Here is a 26554-nt window from a genome sequence, read left to right as displayed (position 1 = left end):
TTTAAAGACCCTCTCTATTTTGAAGATACTGATATAATTCTTCAAAAAGCTTTGCTGACAGGGATCTGTAATAGGAGGCAGGAGAATAGTGCTCACATCCTTTGATTTCATCCAGCAGCTCAAACGTGTAACCTGTTACTCGCTTGGCCATTTCTCCCTATAGAATTCACACTCGTACTAGAGACAGAGGTTAAACCTGCACCTCGGCCGGGTACTGTGTCCAGCTCCACTGAGATCTGAGAGGTCCAATGTAAGTCCAATGTAAACAGTTTCTGCTCCTTCCAGGACCAGGACCTTTAGTTTTAAGGAAAATGACACTAATCCTTCTCTGGGCCTGATCTTCCTTCCTTCCTCAGATTTCCATCAGTGTGCTCTACAAGATCTGTAGCTCCCACTGCTGAGAAGGCCTTTCCCCACTCTCCTGCCAGATCACTACATGATCCTTGTCGTAGGTCCTGCCCCCTGCAATGCCAGAGAGAGAACAGGATCTCAGAACACACAAATAACAATACTGTGTCGGTTCTGCTATTTTTGTCATCTAACACTGCCTAAAGCAAATATAAAACATTTAGGTAATGCTTTATGTAAATGTTGCTGCATAATGGCTTCATAATTCTTATGAACTACTATACAAAATGTTATAATCACATGCATAATGTTTTAAAGGGACATAAGCAAAAGACAACATACCACATGACATACAGTAGAGTGAATGTCACATGCATTATGCCAAGCACTCTAATTAATGCTAAAACAAATGTGATGACCTCTTTTTCGCAGGTTATGCCTTTTGTGCTTGCTTTTATAAATCATGCATGTGATTATAATGTCTTGTATAGCCATTGTGAAGCCATTATGCAGAAACATTCAAATAAAGAGTTATCAACATTTACAGTATTTTGACTACCAAACACAGATGGCCATTGTATTAGGTGTTGCTAATTACTAAGCATGATTACTCCTAAGCAAATCATGTAGAGTACAGACACAGTACATTGTACTGTATAGTTAGGCACAGGATGTCAATGCTGGCAGGGCCTATTCACCCATTATTTTATTTTAAAATATACAGTAGTGCAAGAATTATTGGAGCAAAATATTTAGATACATTTGCTCATATGTCTTGCATTTTTAAATCTAAAAAAATATTCATCTTAAATTCAACAAACAGTTCTCTGATTCTCTGATGAACAACACTCTCTGATTTCAAGTTCTAGCCAAGGAAAAAACAAATTACTGGTGGCTATACGATCTTCTGCATTTTATTAGTCATAGAGTTTTATTTAATGATTTGTTGAATCTCTTCCTCTGGGGTCCTTCAAGAAACGATTTGATGAAATTCTAGAATTGAAAAGCTACCAGCATTCAATTGAGCAAGAAGGGCAGAATATCCTCCTATTTTTTCCTTAGAACAGATATGAGATACATATATAGTAGATAAATCCATTAAGCTCTTTGTGTCCTATTCCACTATTTTGGAACAGGAATCCAGATTTCATTTCATGGGAGCAGCTGGGTGAAGCTCACCTTTTACATCGAGCACCATTCCTTGGAAAATCCGACTCCCAATGCACCCACTAAGCTGGGCATTCCAGGTCTGCTTGGGCATTCGGCTCTCCGACCACAGTACCACCCGGGCACCCTGTTCCGCATTGCCCATCACCTGCAGGCTCATTGTGGGAGCCAGCTGGGAAACATAAAAGCTTGTCAAAGCTGGGTAGAATTATGTTGTGATTAGCATGACTAAGCCTTACATCACTGTGTTTTAAAAGCCTGGTACTGTACCTCATTTCTATTAGAAATCCAGCTTAAAAGGCAATGCAAAAGCCTGTGTGATTTATATCCATCAGAAAAGCCACTCAATCCTAATAAGGGTCATGTCAAACCTGGATTCTACCTCAGTAGCACAGGGAAAGGCAAAGTATACCAACCCAAGCTGCTAGAGACCTATCCGCAAATTAATTGTACAAGCGATTGCTGTCAAAGGTGCTTCCAGCAAATACTGATTTAGGGCACTGAATACTTCAGCAACAGGTCAATGTCACATCATGTCACACTTTGCAGGTTTTGTTGACATTTAAGCTTCTTCACGCACAGCAGTGTTCAGTTTTATCACTAAGGTTTTGCTAGAAAAGTTCTTTTGAAAAAACCCCAACATAAACATTACTTATTATTCATCAAATATGTGCATGTTTTAATAATATATGTTATTTAAAACATAAAACAGATATGTACTTATCACATTAAAGTATATAACCATATTGGTAGCGCCAATATTCAGGTTGACGTTTGTTACAAATTTTTAGAGGCTAAGGAGCAGTTTTGGATTGCTAAAAACAAATATAAAGCTATGTTATCTGAGATCAGTACAATAGCATGTTACACTTTAATAATTAAATTAAATGATAGAGCGGACAGTAACAGTCAAATTTGTTGTTTATCACCATTTAAAATGTGTCTGAAAATATTATTTTCAGGAACTATCCTTTCATTTTATTCACATTTTATAGATATGCAAATTACACATTACACCACAGCAAAAAGTAAAACAGTCTCTTCAATAGAAAAAATAAGGCTGAAACTTCCTTGTTACACTCTCATATTTACTATCATAGAAGCCATAGGAATTTATATAAAGGACAGTGTATCAGTAGGTGACAATATTTATGCACTCTTCTTCATACACAATCTTTTCTTGCACCAAGCTGATGATATCAATCCATTTCCACATAAAATAAAATGCTTCTCTAGATGTCTTTAGAATGTGAAAGTGTTCTATGCAGCTGTTCTTCAGTTGTGGTGCTTGGGAGCACAGCACATCTGGACTGTGATGTTACTATCAGTACAAAACATTAGCACTTCATTAGCAGTTATTTGTATATTATATGCTGACATCTTGTTGTACATGTTACTCAAACTCAGAACATACAGTCCATGCCACTGCAAGGATTTGGTACAACCAGTGTTTTAACTGTGTGATGAATTAACTTGTATGATCAAGCAGTCTCAACCATCAAACAAATATGATTCAGTCATGCTAAACGTGAACCGCCTTCTTTTTCTTTTTTCGTTTCATGCCCACGTAATGTGGAACTTCAGATCCTTTTTATGTTTCAGCTCCCAGCACAAAACTCTGATGGACTATCAAAGTATGGTATATCTGAGGAAGAGCAGATATGACCTGCCCACTGACTGAGTCATTTGTCTGTTATTGCACTGCAAACCAGACACTGACTGACAGAAGAGGTAGCACCGACTGGAAGAGTTGAGCATCTTAAACTGTCATCCCCTTCATGCCTCCAGGCACCCTAGACGCTGCAGGAATTGAGGGCTACTGAGGGCTGAAGAAAGTCCTGGCCCAATTCTGCACAGCTACAGTACTGTACCTGGCTGGGAAATGACTGACTCTTGAATTCCCAATTGGGTACTGTGAGAGGGCAGCAAGTTCAGACAGATGGAGGCTTTGTCTGAACTGCATTCCTCAGAAAACTGGGGGGAATGAGCTTACAGTAGCTGCCCTCAGATACCTGACCATTTGCTGGAAGACAATTGGCCAAGTGACACTACAAAAAGCAGAGGCTTTTGGGCTCAGTGAGTGATGTCTGCTACCTGCAGGTCGGGAGGCAGGTCCTGTGTATGCTCCATTCGGTTAAAGGAAACTGGCTGACCATGGGACTGCGGAACTTGTGAGTTGAGTTTGAGATTTTTGGAGAGCGTTTGAAAGTCTCAGAGAGGCTGGGTTTTGTGAAGAGTCAGAGGGAGAGACTGAATTTTGTGAGATGTCTGGGGAGGAAGCAAGACAGCAAGCTTAGCTGTCCTGTTAGGGACTGAAAGTCAGTCAGAAAATAAATAACGAAGCAAGGACGTTGTTTGTTTTTTTTGGGTGTACTTTTGGTTTCCCTCATTATAAACAAAGGGCACCTTTTTTGTTTTTTACTTTACGGCTGTGTCTGCTGTCCTGGACCCTCCTATTTTAAATATCCTGTTAAAGCACACTCAGTGAGGTGTCACGGTACCTTGTTCTTGATAAGCCCATCCTCATAATACCAGACATGGCTCAGGCCCTCAATGTGCTCTGTGACAACCACCCGGCCTGACTTCATTTCTGCCACATCTCCCTGGATGGACATGTAGTGGCCTCGCTCCTTGTTCTTGATGTGGAAGAAGTAACGTTTCTGTAATTTCCAGCCCAAAGAGAGACAAACAGGTGACTATGGGCACACATGCAGCTGTATGAGTGCATTCCAGAAGCAATCAACATCAGTCACATCAGAAAAACAGAATGAGGGACCTCACATTTTCCAATAAAGGCTTTCCACTGATGGTGAACTGAGCTCTATGCTGAAATTCAGTGATTATTTTTATATTTTCATACAATTGTACATTTCATACATATCTATTTATTCACAGAATTAAAATATATACAATACAAATATACAACATAATCATATTCATTTGTATAACATTCAAAAATATTCCTAATTAAAGTGTGGAGATATGGAAACACACAATACCAAGTGCTATTAGGCTCTTGAAGTGGTTGTTTAATTGCATACACTATGTTTTGATGCTGTTCATCTCTAAGCTTAATTACTGGCTGTAATGCGTACTTATGCAAGTTAGTTGCATTTAGGCTGGATTTGATTCCTGAATGTATTTGACCCTTCTTATACACCACATGTAGTAGCAAGGCTGTTTTTCTGGCTTAACCTCTCCAGATGCAACACAACCTTGTTTACAACTTTTTCCTTGTTGTTGAAGGTTTGTAGTTCTGTTTAGCATGTATATGCTGAATGGAATGTCAGGCATGAGAAGCAAAATATGAAATATTTAATCATTCAAGCACTTGAATGCTAATGTATTCAGTACAGTAGTTATGTCTTTAAACTTGCTCATAAGAAAATTCTTTTGTTTTCCTGGTTGCTTTTCTTGGCTAATTATCTATTTGGTCTGTGACACTATTTTATACATGAGAATGGATATTGTTTTGGAGAGAGTACTGTTAATTTCTTAATTGCTCTTTCTTATTTCATTAAACAGAAGGGTATTTACACTGTATTAAGTCAATGAGTGAGACCAGAGGTTCAAAATCTTTTGGGATCCATTGATAATATGTCTTTTAGAATATGGGAACAGCACTACGGTCTAGGAACATCACACAGGTGTAATGAATTGTGAATATTGAATGAATATTAAATTAATTAATGAATATTGTGTATAATGCAAAATATAGACCAACAAACAGGCACAGTTTTTCACAGTAGATGTTTCAAGTTCTAATGCCTCGGTGTTGACAATAGCTGAGCACTAACCTGTGGAACAGGGTATAGTGACCCCATTTTGGAGAGCTCACTGAACTTATGCCAGTTGGTTATCTCAATGGTTTCCACCAGGATCTGACGTCCCCTGTAGTTGCTGTGCTCACATATAACCCATCTGACGTGGAGAAAAGTGAAAATCAGTGTCTCAGCACACAGGAAAGTTCTGACAAAACCTTCGAGGCAGTCTTCAGTCCAGAAATATAGAACACCAAAATAACTTGGAATTGAAGGAGATGTAATCCAGTTATTGTAAATCTTTCAATGTGGGCTCTTACAAGAAATGTATGCACTGCGTTCTGGGAATGATTAGCTACTAGCAAACAAATTTAAAAAAACGCAGTAAAGTGAAATGGCAGTCATTATGTACCAGAAGCCTCACTATAGCAAATCAGGTAGAGAAGTGAGAAATTAGTTCACCAGCTGCATAAAGGGGAAATTTAGGGAGGTCAGATCGTGCAAGCCCAGTTAACCACAGTTAACACACCTACTCTCATGACCAGTGCAAATATGGGATATTTTATGGCCAGGTAGTCAGGACCTCTGTTTAATGTCTCATCTGAAGGACCGCACTTCCTCCAGCACAATCATTATTTAATCATTAAACATGATAATAATACAAACATATAACACACCACACCCGAGCAGTAAGTGTATTATATGTTTTGGTGACATGACTAGTGGTGGGTTAATACCTCCTAATTACACCCTAACAACATTAACAATCCAAATACTTAATCTGAGACATGTTTGCCTTTTTAGGTGTGCTCAGTCGGCCATTTTTCTCAGTTGGCCTGCACTCCCTGCAACTCTGCTTAAGGTACAGCTGTGTAAAGACACTTAGATTTGAACAAATAAGAACATGACAAACTCTGTTAGGTAGAAAGATAAAGCCTATGAAGAATTCCAGAGGTAGATATGATCATAGTAAAGATTAAGCTTTCAAATGGAATCAAGCAATCAAAAGGAAATCATTGGATATTACAGACAATAGGAGAAAAAGAAAGAAAAGGCTGTTAATTTCAAAACTCAACGCTGAGCATCGGTACGCACATGCCGGAGTTGACTCGTACAGACAGGACATGGTTGTTGAATCCTTCTGCCAGAAGACTCAACACCTCTGAGGTCAGGCTAATCTCTTTGCCCTCGAAACACTCCAGGCTGAACAGTGAGATGGAGGGCTCTGTGAACATCTGACCAGAGAGAGAGAAAAGACTGTCAGGCCTGGCCAGTCCCAGAGATAGGTATCACTGTTCGATGCTGGTCTATTTCTGTATTCATCATCTTAAAAACCAGGAAAGACACTGAATAGGGACCTGTTTAATGCATTTGTACATGTCCTGTTTCAAAATGACACTTTGTGAAGTGCTTTAAGATGGTTTCATCAAGAAAAAAAAGTGTTTTTATTCTCATCTGAAGATAGCAGGATTTTCTCCCCTTAAACATTTTGTTATATCTCTGCAGCAGAACATAGCAGTAGCCTGGTTCAAGTCTTAAATTGAACCCCCTTGGCATTAAGTGTAAACGATCACATTTATTATATCACTTAATATATCCACTCAGCAGACAAAATATACAGAAAAAACAGCAGGCAAAATATTTTTCTGTCTTCAAAGATTTTTGTTTCACGTTTTGGGCCTGCCAAATAGATACGCTTGTAGGCCTTGCCCTAGGTGTCTACTAGCTTGGATAACAATTTGGGACAGATAAAAATGTGTAAAGGCACTGCTAAAGATACTTTTTCTGCTGTTAGGCATTAAAAAAAACTCTAGAATGTCCTTCATGTGTGAAAAAATGACCACTGATAAGAATCTGATTAATTACCACCTGCTGTGCCAATAATGGATAGCTGGAATATAGTTAGAATGCAGTCAGAGTCCCAGAGGAAGTCCCATCCCCTAAGGGCTCTGAATGGCTGAAAATACAATGAATGACAGCAATATCCACCAATCAGACCAGCTTTGTCGAGGCTGTCAGTTTCAAACTCAGTTCCAATAGCCAATAACTCTGTTTCTTCCAAGTCTGGAGATGAATAAAGTTAGCCGTTTGTGGATATATTTCTGGTGTTACGGATTCCCTGAACAAGGTAAAAACATGGAATATATACATTTTTTTGCTGGTTTTTGATGTAATGTTTTGCTGGGTTGTTGATTACTTATCGACACACTTTGGAAGTTTGCTGAAGTGGATCATCAGATAAAAAGTGTTATTATGATCAATTGCCTTGGTGTATTTCGGTTCTGAAAACGGTTTTGTGATGCTCCGGGTGTCTATTTTCGATTGATATTGATAGGTTTTCTGTAAATATTTTGTAGTTTTATTGGTGAAATCCTATGAAATGTGATGTTTGTCTTAAGTAATTATTGATTTAGTGCGTGAAACGCTTGGTCCCTCGGGCGGTTCCGGGGGACATATAGTACAATCGATTACAGTATTGTTGGTAGGGACTAAGCCAGTCACACTAATGAAATCTAATTAGAGAAACTAAATGTTGAGGGGGAAAGGAAAAGCAAAAACAAAGTGTGGGAGAAGCCTATGGGATACTTACAATGGGCACAGTTTTGATGGAGCGAATGACGGTGCTGGGGGGACAGCCCATACTGGCAAAGTCTGGGTATTCACCCTCTGGCAGGACATACAGGTTTCCTGAGAACTCTCTTCCCTCATACACCACCCAGCTGCCAAGAGGGGACAAATGTCAGACCTGAAACACTGCCAGGACAAATATGAGCTGAGCTGTAGGATATTCCCATACAACAGCAGGTGGGACCATCAGAATGATGTTACTACAATAGTGTACTACACTGCAGAATGCTATACTGGTTGTACTTACTATTGAGTTTATATACATATACACATACTGTATAAGATGGGTTTGTAATACAATTTTATCTATTTAAAGCTGTATTTTAACCATATTTCAATCATACCAATGCACAAAATAGTACTATGTAATTTAGAAATTACTAAGGTTTTAAAATGAAAAATATACTTTGTCACTGCAACATAAACTTAATTTGTTTCCTATCTGAAGAGACAAGATGTATGAAACACATTTAGGTTTCTAATTTATATGACAAGGTTACCACTAATGATAAACTGTCAATTCCTTTCGAATTAAACTGGCCCACTCAGGATTTTCCACAGATCCTTTCTCTTACCTCCCACCCAACACCCTGCAGGACTGAGGTTGAAAGGAGTCAGGCAGAACTTCGATATCTTCATCATAAGACTGGCTACTACCCCGAAACTCAGGCTCTGAGAACAAGAGGATCTATACAGGAGACAGGGAGATTCCACTTAGCAAAACAAAATCTGAGATTACCAGATCAACTGAGACATTGGGAACAAATTTTAGATATTTAAAAAAGTCTTCTCCTCTCTGCATCCTACTGTTATATGACTTTATTTTATACATTCTATTTCTTGTTGTTGGACTTGACAGTTTTTTGGGTAGTAAGTATGGGTTAGCCCTAACATTAATGTAGTCACAGCACAGGCAATCGGTCACACAAATGTGGCCTGAACCCACATGACTGGAGGAACTGGTCATGAAGATGAGGACATCAGAACCCCACAAATCAAATTTCGAACATATATAGAATCACCGTTGAGCAACACAACAGTACTTAAATATTTATCTGTAAAATGGGTTATTTGCTCATCTTATCTGAGCCAGTGACTGTCATATATTCTTTAATGTCTAGTGTTATTACATTATTATAAATCTGCCTTAAGATACACTGTTAAACAAAATCATCTACTGTCTTTTCAAGCCCAAGTAGGAATAGTCACTGGCTGGCAAATCTGATTTTACCTCATTCTTGAAGTCTTGACTTTCTCTTGGTGCCTGAAAAGCAAATACAAAATCCATCTTTCAAAGGTAAACCTTACAGCACAAAATAAGAAAAAACAACAGCAGTCTCAACACTAAATGTCCTTTAGTAGTAGAAATAATAGCATTGTGGCAGAAGCTACAGAAAAAATACCAGTGCTAGTAGTGACAGAAATGTCACGCTGGAAATGAGAAAGTGAGTAAGAATCTACAGTCGAAAAGAATCTGATGGGCATAGTTAGGGCCTTGAAAGACTGTGTGTGTGATCAACAGTCTTCCATGTATCTGGGAATGATGCTGATATCACTGGTGCTATTGTGAGATCCAAATAAACTTTCCATGAGGCATGAAAATTAATAAGCGATAAAGGGTTATATTGAAGTTCTTGATAATAACATTGTATTAATGTTAACATTATGATATCATTGTATTAATGGAGGTCACTGGCAACTCTTAAGTTTACTTTAATCTTGAACTTCATTTCTCTATGTACTGTATAGGCTGAATATTCAAAACAAGGAATAAGATCTTGTAGCACAGACCTAGCACTACAGTGCTTGGCACTGCAGTACCTGCCACTCTGAAAGTGCCCCTACTAAAGCTCAAAGCCTTTTTGACCTTCCCTTTTCTGAACATTTGAAACTGAGTTGATTGCACCGAAACAAAAGGATTTTGTGGCAGTTTTAGCTGTCTGACTTATGTCTCCTATACTTGGTTAAAGTGGCACAAAATGGCACACCACACATTTGGATATATAACAGCATTTAAAGGATATTGTGAAGTGCAACAAATAGTTAAATTTTCAATACAGACGTCTAAAGAGTATCTGCCGTAAAATATTGATGCACATTAAAAGTAATGCCTCATTGTGTACATATTTACACTGCTTGAGTTGCCTTGCAACGAGTAATAACCTTAAATTAATGTCACAGAAATTGAAACAACCTACTTATGTTTTATTTTCCCATCAGGACATTCAAGCAAATTATTTGGCAATTTACATCACTGTAAAATACTGTAGAGTACAAAGTTCGAAAGCCTCGAGACCTGGCTGCCAGATCCATGTTAGAGCTCTTTGGCTCCAAAACCATATTTTTTGTACTTGTTAACTTACTGTAGGCATAGCCAAAGTGTTTTTTCACAATGGGTTCGAAAAAGATCTTATTATTTGGGAAACAATTTTTGTGGCCCTACTACTCTCTAAGAATCAAGGTAAAATATCAAAACTATTCCACATATTAATCTTATGCATTTAAGTGATATACAGTATGTATCTCAGACATATCTCTAATTTTCTTTTTTGTAACAATTTCTGTTAGACCACTCATTAGCATCAGGTAACTCAAAGATATTCATTGAATTATTAAACCTATTAATGCTGTTAACTGTACTTGCTTGCCCTGTGGGCACAGCATGGTAAAAATACACAATCATAAAAAATAAATCATTTTGCTTACAGTTTGCCCAAGGGAAATAGTATCTTGGGTATTTGAAACAGATACTGTTTACTTCATTGAGCAGTATTGTTAAAATTTTACAGTATTAATGATGCACAGTTTTGTGTAAGTTTATTTGTCAATGATACATGCTTGTTCTAATGATAAAATGTGTAATTTAATAATAATATTCATGTACAAAAAGAAAACTTAAGGGACTGTCCTACATGTGTCCTAGGAAACGGAGGGGTGGGAGTTTGGTTTTTCCTCTTGTATATACTGTATCATAGTGCACTTTCAAGCACATTGGAAAAGATGTGTATTTGTATTTGTATGTTTCCTTAATGATTCATAAGGATTCTGTGCTACTGCTGTATGATCTCTGAAATTGTAATAAAGAATTATGTGCCATTACAAAGCAGTGCCACTGCATTTTAGGAGAAATTAAGGCAATTGTTCTAATGTGCAACATTTGAAGTTTCAAGCCTGCATTCAGGAGGGCAAATACTGAGCCTGGATAGTGAAGGTTATGAGGTACATACTGTAAGTACACTCCTGCATAGACTGCATCTGCTTTGCAGTTGTCTTTGGGAAAATACTCAGTCAAACCTGGTGACTATAGGTAAGGCTGTTCTGCATGAGCTCCCTTGGGAGGCTGTGACCACACAACATCAGGTCACACCCCAGATTTAAGAAACCCTTACTTAGAAGCGGCAAGGCCCTCCCCTTAGCAATAACATCTCTTCTTACCAGCAGGACAGGCTGGACTGAGCAGATCTTGCAATCAGTGGCTCCCCAGTCCTGACAGCTGTTGTAGAACCCTTTCTCCAGTATGTACTGATCTCCAGAGAAGTCCACATGGGAGTAGGCTATCCACCTGGGGAAATGAGGGCACAGTCAGCGTATACAGTGCTTTTATTTTCTCTGGTTTTCTAAGACATGTTCTGCCTCATATCCCAAAAATGAGGGACCTTCTGATCATCAATGAGGTAAGTTTCTCCTCATTTGGATGGTCAGGTTTTGACAAGTTCATTTCTTCCAGTTTATTTTTTGTTTTATCAGCTTATTCCATTTACAGTATTTCTGTTTGCATATTTCTTAAGTGAGGAGCTGCCTCTACCAGATTATTCAGCTTAAAGCAGGATTTCAGTTCAAAAGCATAGTGCTCAAATTCTGCAATCGGCTCACTCTGCCACAGCAGCACTTACACTCCACTCAGAACATGAATGGACTGAGTTATGGTTTGGTATCCGAAGAGCTCCACATCTGGGATAGCCTCTGTCACTTCAAAAGTCTTGGGCTCTTCCTCATTCTCACTTTCCTCAAACATTATCATCATGGGATCTGAGAAATCCTGGAACAAGTTGATGGGTAATAAAGTTATGGATCAGTTTTAGAACCACAGCTTTTATTGATAAGTGTGTTTCCTGTCCCTCTTCCCTTTTGGATGTGCAGCTCATTTCAACCCCATGTACTGCTGTGTCTGCTAGATTAGTGGTTTATGAATGCCATGGTTTTTAACAGTGTCTTAGTGAGGTTTTGATATCTGATTTTGTTTTTGCCTATGAAAATGCTTTAACCACACATGCTATGGAATCTTTAAATACCCAAAGTATTAAGAGGAGATCATTTAAACACCTTCTGCACACTGACTCACAGTGTTTTCATTGTTATCCTAGAGGAGTTGGACACGTCTGTTCAGAGAAAAGAGTGCCACCTACTGTTCCATTAACACCACTACATTGCAGCCTTGCTTAGCTTTTGAGATATCATAGGGTGCAGGTTTCTAACCTTTTTTTGTACTCAGTGATCATAACAACCTTTGGACCAAAGAATTAGCGAACTACTAAATTCATGTGGTATATTGCAAATGGTTTTGTGAGACTGATTTTGATAGGTACAGTTTCCAATACAAGCGTTACAAAGCTTGACATATGCTTATAAGTCTAATTGCTAATCTCAGTTTCTGTGTATTTTTAATTAAGCCTAATGAATGGACTCACTGCTCTGATGAGGTGCAGGGATCGTAGCTCAGAGTTGCTGCCCCCCCACACCCTCCAGTCATGATAATCCCCTTCCTCCAGCAGGTATTGGTGCCCCCGAAATCCCTCCTTCTCATAACCCACCCAGCTGAGGAGAGAAAGAATCAGGACATGTTACAATTACTATTGATTTGGCTGACACTTTTATCCAACAAAACCTTTAACACGTTGGTACCCATTTATAAAGCTGGGCAGCCTACTAAAGCAATCTGAAGCGAAGTAACTTGATCAGGGGGGAAACAGGAGTGTCTCACCTGGGATTTATTCCCACAACATTCCAATCACCAGTCCAGAGTTAACTACTCAACCACTATGCTATACTGATACCACACAGTCACTGCAGAGGATCAAGTTATAGATACACAGATAATGAATTGATCAAAGGACTAAATGAACCCCAGTGGCATTTAAACATCTACCCCAGGGGGCAATCTGTTTAAGATTTCTTATATCATTCACGGACGTTAATCGATTAAAGGATCTCGTCCAGCTGTTACTTGAAAGACCTGATGGAAGCACACAAAGCAGTTTCCCTTTGCAGCACGCGAAAAATACATTATATTTGACGTGACTTTAAATTGAACATCTTTGACTGTTACAATAGTCAAAGTAAAGTAGAACATTTTTAAAAACAGGCTTTATCTTTTAAAGAATTAACTGTCACTCACATTCCACCCAGGACTTTGATGGAGCCAGCGCTGTACATGAAGACATTCTGTTTGTCCACCCTGGTCATGAAATCCCTGGTGTTCGTGTAAATCTCCCGACTCTTCCCCGTGAAGTACGATTTCTCATAGATTATTATCTGAAACAGAGGGAGCAGTTACAGAGCTGGAGGCTCCAATGCAGCACTGCTACTGTAGCAAAACAGTTTAGAAAATTACAGTTCATTCAAAATGACTTTTACATGCTTTATTTTACAAAACATTTTCTGGAAGATTATGGTTTTGAAATGATTATGAATATGTAAGCCTATCTATTTTACAATGAACTAAAATCAAGTGTGTTACTTCTGAGAAATGCTAATAGATCACAGGTCAGGGGCAAGATACTGTAAAACTTTCAAAAGTGCAACATAAAGCAGCTGAAATACATAATATCCACACATATGTGCTGTTAAGCATAGGTTATCAATTTTTCAGTTGGAAGATCGCCAAAGGGGTACAAAAAGTACACCTGCAATGTCTATGGCCCCACAGACACTAATGCATTAGAATCTTTTAAGTGCTACTTTTCAGTAAGTGTTCAGTAAAATGAAAGGATTCTTTATTAGTAATTTAACAGTTTCACACTTTTTTATTGTAAATCACCCTGCTTTAAAGTGTAGGGCACCAACATTTATATCTACGAAGTGGTTTTGGAAATATTCAGAAAACTTTAGTTGGGGGAAGTAAAGTTCAGAATGACCAATAAGGTATTCTACAGTACACAGCTTATTGCAATAAAGTATGATGCTTCTTAAAGCGTAGTGTGTTAATGCTTTTTCAGCACTACATTTCCCCCTCACCTTTCCTTACATTTTACACTAAGAACATTTCTTGCTTTCTATTTGTGCTGCTAGAACTAGGCAGCAAGATCCCTAAAGAATGCCTTGAGAGACTCATTGGGTGCATACAGTATGCAGGAAGATATTAAAAGGTTTAAGTAGCTAAAGAATGGAATGAAGAAGGTAGCCCATACTATACTACCTCTTCAGCACAGTGACATGTAAACTGAGCATTGTGCCTTAATGTATCTAAAAGAGTGAAAAAAGCAAATTAATAAAAAAAGATTTAAGATATCAGTATGTTTGGTATTTTGCTAAAGATTTATATCCCTTGCTGTGGAATGCTGTTAAGAACAGCAATGCTGGGAGGTCTTACCTTTGGTTCATTAGGTTTCTCCACCTTTGGCTCAGCCTGCAATCACATTAAAAACCATGACAGTTATGCTTTCAAATAATGCATACTGGGATGAACATGCAACCAAATACATCAGTGCAAATAAAAACTATATAGCTCTGTGTAGGCTATGTTTAATAATTTACTCTCACACCTACATCGACATTAAACTTAATTCCATACCCATTCTGTTTGTCTCTCTAATATTATGGGTTCTTTTTGCTCAATTGATTAATAGAATTCGTTAATATTGTTCTTTTGGAAATAGAGCTCCTCTTAAGTGATTTCAGCCTGTCCTAGCCATAAATGATCATGAGAAACAGTAGAAAGATAATTATTTTCTCAACTGCTGCAACAATGCAATTAAGTGTACACCAGCTGCCAAAAACTAGGAAACTGGGAGCAAGGCATGGAAATAATGTGGCTCTCCTTAAATGTGTGATGATGACTTACTATTTTAAGTGGGTGAAGGGAGCCCACATATGGTTCAGTAGCACCCCAAGCCTCCTGGTTAGGGTACCCTCCCACTTCCAGTACTCGTGGGACCCCTTCAAAGAATGGTTTGGAAAACACCAACCACCTATGGAACAGGACAGAGGACATGCTGTGATAAATGACAGAGCATCACAGTAAAAAACCTACAGCCTGGGATTAAGACACAATCTAATGGGTGCCCAGGACATTTTGACAAGCAACTTAGCTGCATAAATCTACAGTAAAAAAATGGCTAGATTGATCAACCGTGCCCCAACCTGCCACACATTGATTCAAATGGCTTTGACCATGACAACTCCATTGTTCATGAGGAAGAATTAACACATTTCAGAAAGCTGTCCATTGAGACATTCTCTGAAACATGGCTTAGCCCCTGCAAAGGTTATATGCAGGAATCAGCATGGAATCATTCAAAACACCTGAAAGTTGATTTGATGAGAAAAACAATATTTGTTGTCTGGTAATGTATACAAAGGTATCTATACTGAATGACAGTTTCTTCTAGTTTAATTTACTTTCATCACAGTTATCCTTATCTTTACACTCTTATTGATTGTCCAAAAGAGTCTCTTATCATTTAGGCAAGTGTTATTATTATTACTTTACTATATTTTGTTATCAGTTTCATAAGAGTGAATTAATGCACGATGGCTTTTGAGATGAAAAGTTCCACCAAGCACTACGCATGACGCAGCATTTGAATTGGTGAAAGTGGATTCCCTGCATACTTACAGCCCAGCATTCACAATAAGGGAGTTGGTTTTTATTGGGAACCCAAAAATCCGGGCATCCTCCGAGGTGTCTCGAAATATCACTTTCTTCCCTTCTGCATTCTCCTCTGGGAACAGGCAGATTTCAGGAACACTGTAATCCTGAAATTCCAGAAGGAAACCCTTGTTACATGTAATAACAATTATAATGGAATCTGTAATTGTAATGACGCAGCCTGTGACAAAAACATACAGTCATGCCGTGCATTCTTGTGATAGCCCTTGAGTGCCACATGATGAACTGTATAATACATGCACACTGACAGTATATCGGTATTATCAGTATATAGGATGGAGATTGTGGGGATCCCAATGGTTCCTGCAGTAAAGGAGTCTAGGAGGAAGATATGAATGCTACAGGTTCAGATGTTTTTTGGTCTGTAATTAATTGTGGTGAGAGTGATCCCTAATGCTGGTCCCAGTAACCATTAGAGCAACACAGATACTTTCTCAATCAAAATGACTTTGTCTGGTCTCTGTTTCATGATAATCTGTTGGTTATGTGATAATTTACTGGGTAGTTTTCTTATTTGTGATGTGATTTTCACACACTGCTCTCTGTCTACTTCCTCTTACAAGTAAGGATAATAAGTTTACAACTGTTGTTAAAAATATTTTTTCTCTTGTGTGACGCATAATGTAAGCTGGCATCCAGAAGACAAATACAATTTCCCAGCCAGTGCCATTTTGTGGTGGTGGTAAGTAAATATAGAGCAGAGTCACTGTACAGTTTGCAGTTTTTCTCCACTCACAAAAGACATTACAACGTGTGTATTCTTCAAAAACAACATTTTAAATATCAGCTTTTCAGTTTTTCTCCCTTGAAAATACCTAGAAACATGTAAGTTTTATTTATGTTTGGTGTCTGCTGTATGTGTATGGTGTATTCAGTTAAACTTTACATACGGTATGTGTTACTTGACTGAAACAATTTCAACATTTTGTCTTAACAATTTGCCACATTCAGGATAATAAGACATTTTGGCAAGTAAATAGTAATTAGTAGTAAGGCCTCTAGAGTCTTAACAGGAAGGTGATATTTTCAAATCCCATGTAAATACGCAATGCTGCAGTTATATTCTTGAGGAAGAAACTTCATTTACATTGCTACACTGCAGCATAGGAAAACAATAATAAATATAACTGTTTACTACAAACAGTAGTAAATTTCCTTTCGTATAATTGAGTCTACAGGTCATTGCTGTAAATTAGGAGTATTCTCAACTGACTGATCTGGGTAAATAGGCAAATTTCATAATAAACAGTGTTACAAAAATATGCACAAATTAAGATGCGTATAACATCTGATGATTTTAATTTACATGGTTTATATTGTAAATTTATAAAGGTCTATTGCATCATTTCCCGGATATACGCTTGGAGTGAAAGCCTCACCCTGACAGCTCTGCGCAGGGAGCCGATGACAAACTTCCTGTTCAGCTGTGGCTCTCCTTCCTGTCCATCTGGCAGCCCAAAGGGACAGGTCAGCTCAGTGTCGCCCTCATCCAGAGGGATCTTCTCCCCCTTGAAGTTGGGTTTTTCATACAGTACCCACCTGGATGGCAAGGCACACATTAGACACTGAAACTGTTGTGTTGCAGGGGTTATTTAGTAACCAATTGATACTAAAATTAAACATGAAAAAAATCTGATGAAGAATACATTCTGATCTCAGATCAGACCCTTATTATTGTACAAGGGTGGAAAGAATCACTCTTAAAATTTGGCATCTCTGGTGACATTTATGACATAATATTTACTGTTAATACATGTCACTACAAGACATGCAAAACCCATCTTAACCTTATAATTTATCCGTGAACCATCTAATGTATCATTAACTATGCCATATTAAGGGCTCTTTATTTTCAGTCTTTATTTTTCAAGCAATTTACTCCTTTTAAACATTAAAATTAGTCTCATCTGATTCCCCAATTCAGTGAAAAGTATTAACCTTCCAGTATGTTTTTGGACTGTGGGGGAAAAAACTAGAGCAACCAGACAAAAATCGGAAGAATAGATATAATCCATGCAGAGAGCACCCCAAGCTTGGATTTGAACCCAGGGCCCCAGTGCTGCAGGGCAACACACCACCATACCATCCTCTTCCCATTCATATTGTATGTTATACTTGACTCATGGACATTTTCTCCTGTCTCAGCCACTGAATTCTAATACCCTTTCAAAGTCACCGATGATCTCACAGCTGCATCCCTAACACATTTCCTCCTTTGGCTCAGTTTGGAGGGAAGCATGCTCTAGGCAGTGTTATAATATATCTTCTACTTCAGCTTTGCATCAAAGGGATATTAAGGGACTTTGAAGTGTTTTCTATCCTTCTTCTGATCTGTGCCTTCCTTCAACTTTAACTTCAACTTCAACTTCATGGTTCTGACTGAGGAACCTTACAGCAACAGGTATATTAATTTTAAACTAAACTAAACCCCTATTATGGCACACAGAACTAATTCAACTGATTGTATGACTTGTCAAAATAGTTTTGGGCAGCTGAAGAAATTTAGGTTTGCCATTGCAAAATGAATGAATACTTCATCAACATATTCTAATTTTTTTATTTTTCTTTGAAGTTTCTACAAAAAATACAAAGTATTCATTTAAAAATATGTAGACATGCACATGTATACTGTACATATAAAGGCCTCAAAGCAGTTTGGCACTCCTTGATAGGTTGCCTAACGACCAATGACATTGTAGTAAGTCAGTATAATACTTTATAGGTAATGTTTTGTTTACACACAAAAGCCATTAATTTATAATTCATAGTGTGCAATATATATTTTAAAGTTTTCCATAATTATCTCCAAAACTATAAATAAATGATGGAAAATGAACTTGAAAGAACTCAAACAAAACAGCTGGTGATCCCATCTCAAATATTTCGACACATTCTTTTCCCCTGTTAATCATCTAATCTTTTCTAGTTTCAAAGCTCAGTGCATGGAGCTTACATGAAGTTCTCATTTGGGGAAAAAAGGGCGAGATTTCATTTCTCAAGAGGCTGTGTTCCACAAATATACAGTAAACACATTCTGAACGATGTTATCTAATGTACTGCATCAATATACCAGGGACAAACTGTCCTTTGCTGCCAGGTACAGTAACTGGATTACTTGTTTTAATTCACTCAAAGCCTCTGTAGAGGTGCTTTGTACAGTACTGTATGTGATCAAGATGAAGGGGTTTTGTCTCTATTTCTTGCCAGTTGCTCTATGTAGGAAAGAGAACAAACTCACCCTCCTCTCAGCACGCGGATGAAGATGGTTTCTGGTAAATCCCATGGGGTGGCGTCAATGACGTCACTGTGCACCTCGATCTTCCCCCCACAGAACCCCGGCTGATCATAAATGAACAGCTGCAGCATCCAGGAAACATCAGACAAACCACAACATGAGACACCGCTGAGATTTGTGGGACAATCAGCTGCAGAATTTATAAAGTGGACAACATTCTCCTGCACTACTGAGAAGGAAGCATGGAGTAATGGAATACTGCACTAAATTACTTAATTTCACTCAAGCAATCATATTGTTTCTTTCAAATGGGACCAATGCTTATGTTAGACCCTGTAAAACCCAAAGGGTAGCGATGCTAAAGGGGTTTGACACCTCCAAACCCAAGAGCAAGGCAACTATCACTGAACTTTATCAGTGATACTTTATCCTCTTAAGTTTGCATGATGTAGTTAATGCTTCTATGCATAATCATTTTTTAAAACATATTTATGCACTATTCAGTATGAAATGTAATTCTCAGAGTCCCTGATTATTTAAAAAAGAACCACACAAGAAAAGGTTTGGCCTGATGGTGTACATTGTGTGATCTAAGCAATTCCATATTGGGGAAGCGGCAGGCATAAAAAGAGAAAAAACACATTTTGTTTTGCAAATTAGGTCTCACAGACTTAGGTATTACCTTGCCTGGCCTTGGGTTAAGCTTGCCATGTTCCTTTTCTTTGGTGAGCTGAAAACAGAGAGAGGCTTCCAATCAGGGCACGGAAGTGTCACAACTCGGTTTCGACAGTATGCAGTAGCTGTCACAGAAGAGTTATGCCAGGAATGTGCAGTTTGACCCTGAAAAGAGTCTTTCAAGGACCCACCCTGTGTATACAGTGTCACTATTGACATAGGTGAACTAGGGTGTAGTCATAAAAAACACCAAGACAATGACTTTGCTGTCTGGTTGCATTTCCTTTATATTATCCCAGCTTTGGCATCTCCAAAGCAAAACTCTGTGTTTTTAATTTTAACAGTTTTGAAAGTCTGCATTATTGTGGCTATTAGGCTTTTCCAAAATAACAATTCTATAAAACAAAAAAAACCTGTTTATATACAATATCATTTACTTCAAAAACGAGTGCTAGTTCCCTAATCTATTCACAGACAGACCTGTTAATTTATACATCCATGTATTTTCTAACCACTTCTTCCAATGCAGGGAGCCTAATCTAGGAAGCAACGGCTGCAAGGCAGGGTAAGCTCTGGATGGGACACCAGTTCACTGCAGACCACATACAAATAAAGACAGACACACACTCACACCAGGGCCAATTCTCCCAGAAGCCAATTAATATAGTAGTATGTTTTTGTATTGTGGGTCTTTTAATTTATAGGCCATATAATTGTTTATATTTCATATAAGTTTTATATCTTAATGTTTTTGGGAAAATGTGGTAAGTATGCAAATACATAATTTAAAGGGCCATCGCGAGATTGTGCATAATTTCTAATATTTGGGGAAAAAGATCTTTCTAGTATGATAGCCAGATAATTATAATTTTAATTAGAGTAACCATTATGTGCATTTTAATTCTTTTGAACAGCTATGCTAGACAATTTCCACAATAAAACGATCTAATAGGCATTTGTGTTTAAAAAAAACAAACACATGAAGGATCCAGAGAGAGTTAAATTTCACTCTCAAATCTTGATGTGGGTTTCTGTTCAGTACACAAAAAAATCACCTGAGAACAGAAAGCACCCATTAAATGGAAGTTGAATCTGGTGGATTGGATGAGATTTTGATTTAAACTCCACTGATCTTCATAAGCTTTGCATAATAGAAAAGGTCAAATTCCTTAACCTTTTGTGTCAGGGTTTTCTTCTTTAATGCAAAGGTCAGGCAGCTGCGATAAGCACTAAAGAACATCCGTGATCTTATGTCAGGCAGACCTTAATAACAAAGAAGCCTGTCACAGCTGAGTAGTTTTTTGTCAGCGATGGCTACAGTATTTAACAGCTTTCAAAGTTATACAACTAATCAGGGTTTATTTAATTTAGCAAGTTGAATGACATTTGCATAAGCAGTTCAGATACACAAATGAATTTGGATTGCCTTGTGAAATGCAACATTACAGTAGTACACATTGATCCCAGACCAGTAGGTGGCACTGTCCCTCTCTTTTTCTCTTTCAAGACAATCTAACAAGCAGCTGCAATTGTCATACAGCAATGGTGAGCCATGAAGCTGCATTTTTCACTTCAGATGATCTGTCTTTGGTGAATCCTTCATTTAAAACACAAATCTGCTTAATAAGCATAAAAAAGACCTATGGTTTCAAGGAACCTATTTTTTACAGGTTTTTTAAAGAAATTAGCACAACTTAGCAAATTAAACTAAGCAAATGTAAAGGGTCTGTTCAGTAACTGAGACCTGAACTGGTGCAAAAACCAGGATTGGGATTTAACAACTGTGAATTTCACAGGATGTGCATTTATTATTTACATGCAATCTTTTCTACTCAATACAAGGTTGTACAGCACAAGATACTTCTTTACTAGCTCAGTGTAGAGTAGCAAATGCAGGAAAAGTACTGTAAGTGGAGTAACAGTTCATACAGCACATTGTTTATCACAGTCTGACATCACCCTTCAGTCCTGAGCAGACCAATTCCACAGAGCCTTGACTGAATTCACCTTTCTCAAGCCAGAGACCTCCCTGCTTTCAGTAACACAGTACTTGAGTGATGGGCTACATACTGTAATCCACAGAGCGCCTTCATGATTGTAGATCACAAACTATAACCTTTATAGTTACATAATACATGCAAGTTTTCATCACTGACAAGGTTGATATATTTTAATGTAAATCACAACAAATGTTATTATGAATTGTTGTATGGTTATCAGGATCTCGGAACAAAGTCATATCGCTAAACAAAGCAGCATTCAATCAAAACATTAGACATTTTCAAACCAGGGGCCATTTGTGCTCTCAGAAATGAGCATATACACATTTACTTAAGTGAAAGAACAAATCTTCGAAAAAAGTATCAGTTTGATTATAATGGTGTGGTGCAATGATTCATTTCCCTTCATATCTGTGTTATCTGGCTGTGGTGGCTACACCCACACATATAATCATAATAGACCCTAATAAAGATACAGGCATGTCTTGTCTTTCCAAGCCACAGAGCCTTATCTTCAAGTTCGACATTTGTTCTACTGTGCATACGAGTACATTTTTTGTATGATGGGTATTGTTGAACCCCGTTTTCCCATTTTGTTTTCTTGCAGGGGTGTCCAATATTGGTCCTGAAAGGCTATCGCAGGGATATTACAGGTCTGTTTCAATTGCTAAATGTTAGACTTGTCCACCTAGGCCAATGATAAGCAGAACTGAGCATTAAAGAGCTGATATGAAATTGAATTCAGCAGCAAGACCAGGACAGGACACCCACGCTTCGAAGATATTCTTTAGTTACATTTTATTGTGTTACAATATGGAATCATAATGGACTGTATTTATTGATGATTATTGCCATTGATTGACAAAAAACACTATGAATACCAAAGGGAAAACAAAATTCTATAGATCCTCCTATGAAACTATGAAACAAAAAATAACTGACTGCATTAAGTATTAATACCCCTTGAGTCAATATTTAGTAGAAGTATTTTTAGCAGAAATTACAGCCGAGTCTCCTTGTATAATTGTCTTCCAGCTTTGTACATCTGGACACTGATTTTTGCCCATTCGTCTTTGCAAAAGTGCTCATGCTCCCTCATGTTGGATGGAGACCATTGGTGAACAGCAGTTTTCAACTCCTGCCATAGAATCTCGATTGGATGGAGGTCTGGGTTTTGACTAGGCCCCTTCAGTGTGGCTTAACCTTTTGGATTTTAAGCCATTTCAGTGTGGCTTTGGCTATACGCGTTGGGTCCTTGTCATGCTGGAAGATGAATCTTCTTCCCCAAGTACAAGGTCCCTTGCAGAATGCAGCAGGGTTTCCTCCACGATTTCTCTGTACTTTGCAGCATCTACTGTTTTCTATCTTCACAAGTCTTCCAGGATTTGACACAGCAAAGCATCTCCACAGAATGATGCTGCCACCACCATGCTTCATGGTTACACACACATATACAAAAACAACATGTAGTGTTATGAGACCATAGAATCTTCTTACTCTTGGTGTCAGAGACTCTCACATACTTTCTAGCTGTATTTGAGATTTTGAGGTTTTTTTTCCCCAAAAAACTTTTGTTTTGGCACTTTCCCATGAAGCCCAGATTTGTGAGCAAGGGCAATTATTGTCATATGCACAGTCGATCCCATCTTAGCTGTGAAAGACTGTGATATGTCACAGGCCTCTTGGTGACCTCCATAAGTACTGCCCTTGCCTGGATGCTCAGCTTTGTAATGCACATTCCCTTTCTTCATAATTGACTTTACTGTGTTTTGGGGGATACTCAATGCTTTGGAAATTTTCTTATACCCTTCCCCTGATTGGTGCTTTTTATTTTCTTCAAATGACTTCATGATGTAGTTTTTCTTGGGAACTGTACTAATCAACTCTGGGATCTCCAAGACATACAGTAGGTGTATTTAACCTGAATGCATGCAAGACGCCTTAACTGCACACAGATGGACTCCATTCAACGAATTATTTGACTTCTAAAGACAACAGGTTGCACCAGAGCCTACTTAGGTGTGGAGGTTTAGGGGATGAATGCAATCAGTTATTTTCTGTTTATTATTTATAATTAATTAATCAGGATCTTCAGAGATTTGTTTTTACTTTGACATTATAGAGTGTTTTGTGTTGATCAATGGCAAAAAAAAATTCCAGTTAAATAAATTATGATTTCATTCTGTAATAAAAAATGTGAATACTTTCAATACCCACTGTTTCTATCCATTCTTTTGAATATTATTCAATAATATTATTACATACAGTAATAAGACAATAATATTATTGACAACATTGTCAAGATCTTATTATAGAACTGTACAACCATGTTTTATATCGAGTGGTAAACTGTAAGACTGAAATATTAGTTTAACAGGCTGTAGTATTAGTGATCAACTGTGCTTGAGAGACTGATGAAGTGAAACACTCAGTAGCTGTGATGTTCAGTCAGAAGCAGCTTAGGTTTTGTTTTATATTTGCCATTGTGTTTTTAACTAGAAAACTGAATTGACCAAAGAGGTTTAAAGACATGTCACTCAAATAAAATGAGAAACTTACAGTACATTAAAACATGGGACTTTAATTATCAGAAAGCATTGTAGTGGGATTAAGACACGCTGGAAGGACACAGCACAGGGCAGGGCTGAAAACAAACAATTGCTCTTTCTTGGGAGAATGTCACTGCAGAGTTACAGTGAATGGGACAATTTAGAACAGCTAATCAAACCTAGTCAGGAAGTCTTTGTGAGAAAGTCAGAAAAAATCCCATGAGAACACGTGGAGGACATTCAAAAGCCACAATACAGACACTCTAGGCCAAAATCGATCCCTAGAGGCCACAGCCCCAATTGTCTGCCAATATTGCCAATGCAATTTTCTATCAGACGCTTAGAGTGAGCACGCTAGAAGGATCTCATTAATCACAACTGATTGGTCCATGAGGGTACATAACTAAAGGAAAATACACATTTCTCTAATAGGAAACTTGGAAAAACAGACTTTCTAAACCATTGCATATATATTGCACAACCCAACAACAGAAACAATACAAAATCATACCCTTCATTGCAAGTGAAATGTTGAAACTGGCTTTTCATAAGGCTGTCAAGGCATTGAAAAGAATGGATTCACAGTTCTTCAGCTGACACATACTGTATGTCAACATCCTGCCTGTCACCTATAAAAGGCAATCCTCTGGGCTTCTGTCTGGCAGACTGCTGGAGCTGAGATGTTTTTTTTATTTTTAAACCCCGGAAAATGATCAATTTACTAACCAACAAATGCTAGGAGATATTGTAAGATATTGTAAGAGATGCTACCCATGTGGCTATCACCCCACATTCTGCAGATTTGTTTTACCTTATAAATCTTTATTGATCATAAATGCCCCATCTTGGTGTTTTAATATTATGCTACTATAAAATGAGAAGTTGTGGATGTAATTTCAAGCTAAATTAAGGGAATTTCTTACATGTTGGGAGATTTATAATCTTACTGCACTTTCCTCAGGGTTCATAACTGAACTAGACAAACCTTAATATTTTTCATAAAAGTATTTATGATCGTTATTATAGATGAAGTAACATTAATGGCTTAAAAAGTTTAAAAAACCCTTGCTGTAAAAACCTGTTTAGGTAGCTGATGTATGTCTGGTATATTAAGAGTTGATTGACATGATTCACACTGAAACACATTCAGTAGAGCATGCAGAGCTTCTGCATATGTTGTTTTTCACCACTTTTTCAATAATCTTAGATTACATTTCAGATAAACTTTGTACCTCTCATGCAGCAGAATCTCACTAGTAGCCATCTTGATACACACTGCTATGGTTATTAGCTGGGTGCTCTTGAATAACTGTACTGATAAAGGAATAGTCCTAGCTTTTCTATTCTACTTGATTCTCAGATCACATCGCAATTATTTTTTGGATTTTTTTTATGCTCCTAGAACATATGCAGCTGCCTGCCTTTGGGGTTTCTGAAGGTAATTTAGAAGAAGATGCTATCCGATACTACCTAGAAGAAGTGTCAGGATTCTGCATGGGCTTGTGCCCGTAATTATCACCTCTCTGCAATATTTTGCAGTACAGCTGGTGATTATTCCATTTCACAAAGTTATTTGAAAATTATTTGAGTTGTACAGTATATTTACTGGATGAAGCATTTCAGCAAGTACAAGTAAGGAACATAAATAAAGGAAAGCATGCAATGCAAAGAAAAAGAAATAAAACCAACTCAGAGCTCAGTAGCTCAGAGGTAATAAATATACAGTTCTGTGGCTAGTTTGAAAAGTTCTGTGTTTTTAGTACATACACCCTAGACTTTCTGAAATCTATACAGTGAAGATTATGATGAGGGTTTTGATATGAACAGTCCCACCCAAGGCAGGGACTTTCATGGTGAAGGTATAGTATGGGGGTTAGTATTAAGGTGGGCTGGGTTTTCCGACTTAAATATACCTTAAATTCCACTATGAGCAAACAAGTGAGACTTCATTTTAGTGTATTCAGAACTCTTCCTTCCACTAAATTCACTTACAAATTGAAAAGGATAAAATTTTAAAATCTGAATTTGGCTCTGAAGGGCAAATTGTACTTCCTTTCTCATGAGTGATTAATGTGGTTTGACTGTTCGTGCTGTTCAGTGGAGTAGACAGATCAGATCAAACAGAATTATGCCTTTAAGCCTAAAGTTTTCTTTTCTCCAACGGACTATAGTGAACTCGCCAAACGTGCAAGAAAGCTGGATGTTCTGTTACAGAAAAAGCTATGCAGAGAGAAACAAGCAATAAAATCTATTGAACACGAGAAACAAAGTCATCCTACAATCCAGAGAACTGTCTTTTATCA

At 37.8% G+C, this 26554-nt stretch overlaps 1 protein-coding gene across 1 annotated transcript in view; it reads right to left on the bottom strand.

The window, feature by feature from the left end:
* The window catches only part of crybg2 (crystallin beta-gamma domain containing 2), a 62030-nt gene that overhangs the window by 523 nt on the left and 34953 nt on the right, over positions 1 to 26554 (bottom strand). The window contains exons 5-22 of the mRNA XM_088933252.1: positions 19710 to 19757; positions 19031 to 19149; positions 17172 to 17331; positions 15739 to 15878; positions 14965 to 15091; positions 14494 to 14529; positions 13300 to 13436; positions 12593 to 12719; positions 11798 to 11943; positions 11340 to 11466; positions 9136 to 9168; positions 8480 to 8592; positions 7867 to 7996; positions 6372 to 6511; positions 5313 to 5436; positions 4017 to 4175; positions 1528 to 1687; positions 1 to 462 (exon numbers count right to left, since the gene is read on the bottom strand). The exon at positions 1 to 462 is cut by the window's left edge and continues 523 nt beyond it. Coding sequence (XP_088789378.1) covers positions 374 to 462; positions 1528 to 1687; positions 4017 to 4175; positions 5313 to 5436; positions 6372 to 6511; positions 7867 to 7996; positions 8480 to 8592; positions 9136 to 9168; positions 11340 to 11466; positions 11798 to 11943; positions 12593 to 12719; positions 13300 to 13436; positions 14494 to 14529; positions 14965 to 15091; positions 15739 to 15878; positions 17172 to 17331; positions 19031 to 19149; positions 19710 to 19757 — 2115 coding nt within the window. The 3' untranslated portion in view covers positions 1 to 373. The remainder of the gene's footprint in view (positions 463 to 1527; positions 1688 to 4016; positions 4176 to 5312; positions 5437 to 6371; positions 6512 to 7866; positions 7997 to 8479; positions 8593 to 9135; positions 9169 to 11339; positions 11467 to 11797; positions 11944 to 12592; positions 12720 to 13299; positions 13437 to 14493; positions 14530 to 14964; positions 15092 to 15738; positions 15879 to 17171; positions 17332 to 19030; positions 19150 to 19709; positions 19758 to 26554) is intronic.

Source organism: Atractosteus spatula, chromosome 14 (genome assembly GCF_055471065.1).
Source record: "Atractosteus spatula isolate fAtrSpa1 chromosome 14, fAtrSpa1.hap1, whole genome shotgun sequence".
Taxonomy (NCBI): Eukaryota; Metazoa; Chordata; class Actinopteri; order Semionotiformes; family Lepisosteidae; genus Atractosteus; species Atractosteus spatula.
Note: the sequence above shows the minus strand (reverse complement) of the source record. Positions and strands in the feature narration are given on the sequence as shown.